The 6,000-nt window shown below is 54.2% G+C and overlaps 1 protein-coding gene across 2 annotated transcripts in view; it reads left to right on the top strand.

Annotated features, from left to right (window-relative positions):
• The first annotated feature begins 1,192 nt into the window (after positions 1-1,192).
• Positions 1,193-6,000, top strand: part of LOC101288688 (solute carrier family 22 member 5) — a 93,616-nt gene continuing 88,808 nt past the window's right edge. The window contains exon 1 of one of the 2 annotated variants that reach the window (XM_049707262.1): positions 1,193-1,789. In XM_049707262.1, coding sequence (XP_049563219.1) covers positions 1,562-1,789 — 228 coding nt within the window. In that variant the 5' untranslated portion in view covers positions 1,193-1,561. Of the gene's footprint in view, positions 1,955-6,000 lie in introns of both variants that reach the window. The other variant, XM_004279894.3, reaches the window with a different exon arrangement.

Here is a 6,000-nt window from a genome sequence, read left to right as displayed (position 1 = left end):
AGCTAAGTAAGACAATGACCACAGGAAATATTGTTCAAAGAAGGATTCTTGTGAAAGGAAAGGGAAACGCTATTAACAATTCTACTGGACTAATAGGCATAAATCACAGCTGTCCTGGCACATCTAGACATATGGTCTTATTACACATAAGGAAACTGAGGTTCCAAGGCGGTAGGAAGCCCCTCTCCCTGTAGACTGGAGGCTACAAAAAATGAGGCAGAAACGTCTCCCACCTCTTAACCAGCACCTGGAGAAGCAAACACACTTGTACAAAATCTCCAAAGAGATGGGCCCTTCATCCTGTCAATCACATCTGCCTCAGGAACCCCAGGACTCCCACTGCAGGCCCAGGCTAGCTCACACAACAGCAGAGGGGCCTTAAGCCTGGACACGAGCAGACTGGTCCCTGCTCTGGTTACCCTGCCAGAACTGGGCGGCAAACTGGACCTTCTCCTCCTCCCTTCCTCCCTCCCTCTGTTACCGGACCATGGGGTGCCCCTTCTGCAAACTTGAGGCCTCCAGTCCAAGAAGACTCTGGCAGCCAGCCTCAATGAAGAGCCCCAGGGGATCAAAATCAGAGCCCAGGAGTAGTGACAGCTGGGCCTCCATTACCGTGCTCTCACGAAGGACCAAGCTCCGTGTAGTATGTTCTCCAGAGGCCCCAAAAGGATCCTGGGACGACCCGGCAGTCCTTGCTCCCCACCTCCCCTCAGTCCGAGCTTGTCTCTGACGCACCGCGATCTTGATCATCCCTGTTTCCCCCTTTTCCGGGCTGTCCCGAAGCCGCCGGCAGGTGACTGAATCCAGCTTGGGGGTTGATGAGCGCCGGGTGGGCGGGCGCCGGCCACTTACGCTGCGGCGGGCCAGAGGAGAGGGCGCGCTCCTGTCGCCCCTGCGCCCGCAGAGCACAGGCCCCACGCACTAGCCCGTCAGCGCCCCGCCCGAGGCCCCCTTCGGGCTGGAAGCGGCAGAGGACCCCTGCCCGGGACGAGGTCTGTGGCGACGCCGACAGACGGGGTCGAGGCCCGACCTCTCAAAGACCTTGCTCTGCGGCCTCGACTCTTCCCATTCGCCCGCTTGCCCGTGAGGCCCTACCCGGCAGCCCGGGGCTGGGCTCTCAGCACCTAGGGGGCGCGGGGGCCGGGGATGGGGCGCGGGAACTGGGCCTATTTTCCGTACGGAGGCGGCACCGCTGACCTCCTAGCCTCAGCGGGGTGTCTGGCGGGGTCGCCGGGGGCGAGGAGCAGAGCACGGGCGGAGCCGCCCCGGAGCCCCACCCCATCCAGCCCGCTGCCTCGCCCTGCCCCGCCCCAACCGGGATCGGGGTGTGGTCCCGAGTTTCTACCGTGGCTTCCAGCTTTGCGTCCAGCTCCTAGGAACCTTCCAACGCCCGCAGCCCGTTTCCTGGGAACGGTGCAGGCCGCGCGCCTCGCTTTCCCTCAGCCGGCCTGGCCCGCGAGAACGTTCTGACGCCCCCGGGGAACGCCTTCCACCGCGCGACACTGTCCGGGGAGCGCTCTTATCATCCCTCGTTGCCAACTGCAGAGCAGCGGCGGGGAGCATGCAGGACTACGACGAGGTGACTGCCTTCCTGGGCGAGTGGGGGCTCTTCCAGCGCCTCATCTTCTTCCTGCTCAGCGCCAGCATCATCCCCAACGGCTTCAACGGTATGTCAGTCGTGTTCCTGGCGGGGACCCCGGAGCACCACTGTCGGGTGCCGGACACCGCGAACCTGAGCAGCGTGTGGCGCAACCACAGCCTCCCGCTGCAGCTGCAGGACGGCCGCGAGGTACCTCACAGGTGCCGCCGCTACCGGCTCGCGACGATCGTCAACTTCTCGGCGCTCGGGCTGGAGCCGGGGCGCGACGTGGACCTGGAGCAGCTGGAGCAAGAGGGCTGCCTGGATGGCTGGGAGTTCAACCAGGACATCTACCTGTCCACCATCGTGACCGAGGTGGGTATGTGAGCGACCCAGCATCTGCATCAGTCCCCCTCGAGACACCCTGGCAGTGCCTGGGTCAGCGTCCCCCACTCATCAAACCTGGCCAGCAGTCACCTGAGTTGTACTTCCAACACAGGTGTGCAGCCCAAGAGAGCAGGACTCAGGCTCATTCCCCATCGGTTTATCTTGTAGGGAGGGGATGAAGAAGGGAGAAGGGAAAAAGTTGTCAACTGCCTCTTCCTCTGGCAGTTTCACAAAAGACGAAGTTGTTTCCCAAGAGCCTAGATACTGCCAACCCCAGGCTCCCCAGATGGACAGCCTGAGTCAAGTTCCTGCCGTAGGCATGAGGAGGGGGTGTGGGGGATGCTGCTGAGCCACGTGTAGACACAAAGAAGAGTCTTGCTGCTGGGCAGGGCATGGGCAGGTGTGGTCTGTTCCCTGGCCACAGGCTTCTGGAAGCATCACGGGGTCTCCTGCTCTGCCATACAACTATGGTAAGGCTTGGGTTCTGTCCTGAGCCTCCAGTTTCTCTGAAAAGGAGCAGAAGGCCTCCTGATACGGGTGGAGTACAGGGAACTAGAGGAGGCATAACCCTGGCCCCAGGGCACTCCTGAAGGGACAGACTCACAGAGACCGTCTGAGCATAGGGCCCAGTGGTGGACAGAGGCTCCAGCTTATGCCATTAGCCCCTTAGCATCCTAAGTGGTTTGGTGGCAGGATTTCTAAGTTTCAGCAGTCAGAATACACACGTACTTTGTCCTCTGCATTTCCTGCTTTGCATCTGGTAAGGGCCAGGAGATGCTATGTCAGGGCACATCTCCTTCTGAGGAGGGTATCCTCATAGACTAGTTTCCTGCTATTAATCAGGCAGGTAGGATTCCCAGTTTCTGGCCCATCCTCTGCACCATGTGAAAACCTGAGCATGGCCTCTGCTAGTCTTTTATCCCCTTCCCCAGCACAATGTGGCAATAATTAGACACCATGTCTGGCCTTGTGCTGAACACCAGGCTATACACATCTGGGGTGCGGGGTCTGCTTTTGAAGCTCAAATACCGACGGGGACACTGGCTGTGTTCGAGAGAGCTAACATCAAACCTGGTTAATAACAGGGTTCTGGAACCTGAATCCAAATACTGGCTGGCTTGTTGTGTGACCTGGGGCAAAAAAACGGCCTTCTCTGTGGGGATAGCAGGGTGAGGAACTCCTTTAAGAAGGGATGATAAATTTGAACTGAGTCTGGAAATATGAGCAGGACTTGTCCAGGCAAAGAACATGGAAGATTCTGGGAATGAGAGTTCATAGATCAGGGTGGCTTGGAGTTCAACGGATGGCAGGTGAGGCTAGAAATGCCTACAGGGGCCTGTCCACAGTGAGCCTGGTAGGAATGTTGAAGAGTTGAGTATATTCTGAGGACAGAGAGGAAATAGTAAGGGTTCCAAGGAAGGGGTAACATGGTCAGATTTGTGTTTTTAGAAAGAACTGTCTCAAGCTGCTATGAAAATCAAGAAGCCCAGTGAGGAAGCTGTGGGAGTTGCCTTGGCAAGAGATGGGTGGCCAGCTGGGAGTGGTGGCTCTTAAGTCTGTAAGACGAGTAGAAAGTGGGCTCAGCCTATGGAGCGCCTCTGGATTCCTCCAGCATTGGTTCCATGCCTACCTTGGGCCCTGAGGTGGCCGTGCTTCTCTGGCTTTGATCCCCTAGCAGGGGTTCCTAGTGCTTACCCACCCTCTGCCCACAGCCTGATCCTGAGGGATCCAAAAGTAGGGGCCAGCTCACCCCACCTTAGTTCCTAGAAGTGTGGTCAGCACCTGAGCTGGAGCTGGCCCTACTGGCTGCAGCCCTCCTTGACCTGTCTCTTTCCCCTTCTTTACTGGTTTTGTTCACCTCAGGGTGTGAGGGGTAGGTAGCTGCTGGCTTACAAGTCCATAGCTATCCCTGTTGTACCCTGCTCACAGGGGCCTGTGGACACCTCTGGGGATGCACATCATCACACACTCACACACATGCACCAGGATTTGCTTTTTTCAGCAGCCTTTCCCTTCCTTGCTACCTTTTTGGGTGCTGGGAGTAAAATAAAAGGCAAAGGAGCACTAGTGGTTGGGAGGAAGGAGGGGAGAAGCATGAAAGTGAGTAGGGGGGAGGTGGTTCTGCCTAGAAAGGTGGTGGCACAAGGAGGAGCTCTGGAGTCAGACAGGTGGGTCTGTTCTGACCCCACCCCCAAGCACTGGGCTGACTTAAACAGGTTGCATCACTGCTCAATCAATGCCTCAATTTCCTTATCTATAAAAGGGGACACAAGCAAATGAAAAGATGCTCAACATCATTAATCATTAAGGAAATGTAAATCAAAACCACAATGAGATGTCACCTCACATCCATTAGGTTGGCTGCTATTAAAAACAAACAAAACAGAAAAATAACAAACAAAGATGTGGAGAAGTTGGAACCCTCATGCACAAAATGTAAAATGGTGCAGCCACCATAGAAAACAGTGTGGCAGACTCAATAAATTAAAAATAGAATTATCGTATGATCCAGCAATACCACTTCTGGGTGTATATTCAAAAGAATTGAAAGCAGGATCTTGAAATATTTGTATACCCATGTTCGTGGCAGTATTATTCACAATAGCCAAAGACGTAAAAGCAACTCAAATGTCCAGCAACAGATGAATGGATAAATAAAATGTGGTATATACATACAGTGGAATAGTATTCAGCCTTAAAAAGGAAGGAAATGCTGACACAATGCTACAACATGAATGAAACTTGAGAACATTATGCCAGGTGAAATAAGCCAGACACAAAAAGACAGAAACTGGGGCTTCCCTGGTGGCGCAGTGGTTGAGAGTCCGCCTGCTGATGCAGGGGACACGGGTTCGTGCCCTGGTCCGGGAAGATCCCACATGCCGCGGAGCGGCTGGGCCCGTGAGCTATGGACGCTGAGCCTGCGCGTCCGGAGCCTGTGCTCTGCAACGGGAGAGGCCACAACAGTGAGAGGTCCGGGTACCGCAAAAAAAAAAAAAAAAAAAAGACAGAAACTGTATGATTTCACTTATATGAGATATGAAGAGTAGCCAAGCTCATAGAAACAGAAAGTAGAATGGTAGTTGCCAAGGGCTGGGAGGAGAGGGAAACAGGGAGTTATTTAATAGATATAGAGTTTCATTTTGCAAGATGAAAAGAGTTCTGGAGATTGGTTGCATGATAATGTGAATATATTTAACTCTACTGAACTGTACACTTAAAAATTGTTGAGATGGTATATTTTATGTTGTGTGAATTTTATTATAGTTGTTAAAAATGAGAATCATAAGAATGTCCAGCTTATCCAAGTTGTTGGGAGGATTCGATGAGATCATGTGCCATGCTATATCCCATAGCACCAGCAAAATGGGCATCATAGGTGGGTGGATGAGGAGTGGAAAGGGCAAGACCTCATCACCTCTGGCTGGGCACCATGGGCATTGTGGGAGCTGTTCTAAGGTCCAGGTTGTAGCCAGTATAATGGGTGATGAGACTTGCTGGAGGCAGAGCCCCTTTCCCGGGTGGAATTCTAGGGCCCAGAGAATAGGACACAGGTCTGAATCTACTGTGCCAGGGGGAGAAATGGCCTCAGCTCTCCAACAAGATCAAGCGCAGGGGCCCTGAGTAAGTTCTCTGCATCTCTCTGGCACCATACAGATAGAGGGACCACCCTCAGATTGTCTCTGCTTTATACCTCTGAAGGGATCTCCTGATGGGCATACCCTTTGGGACAGAGAAGCCCACCTGAGCCAACCCCCTGACCCTTTCACAGGGAAGACGGGTCAGCCAGGGACCCAAGGATGGCATGTTCTGCTGTGGAAACGCCTTTTAGAGAATGCCAGGAGGCGGGAACCTGGTGTCTGAGCTGGGAACTGTGTGGGTGCGTCTGCCTATGTGTATAGATGTATAAGGTAGTTTCCTTCCTCTAGGAACTCATGGGTGGAGCTGCAGGCAGCTATGCCCTTCACCATGATAGAACGTCCAACAACGGGCCTGGGCCTCTGGAGGCACTAGCCTTGTGCTGTCTTTCTTGG

This window comes from Orcinus orca, chromosome 3, assembly GCF_937001465.1.
Source record: "Orcinus orca chromosome 3, mOrcOrc1.1, whole genome shotgun sequence".
NCBI lineage: Eukaryota > Metazoa > Chordata > Mammalia > Artiodactyla > Delphinidae > Orcinus > Orcinus orca.
This window is presented reverse-complemented; position numbering and strand designations above follow the sequence as displayed.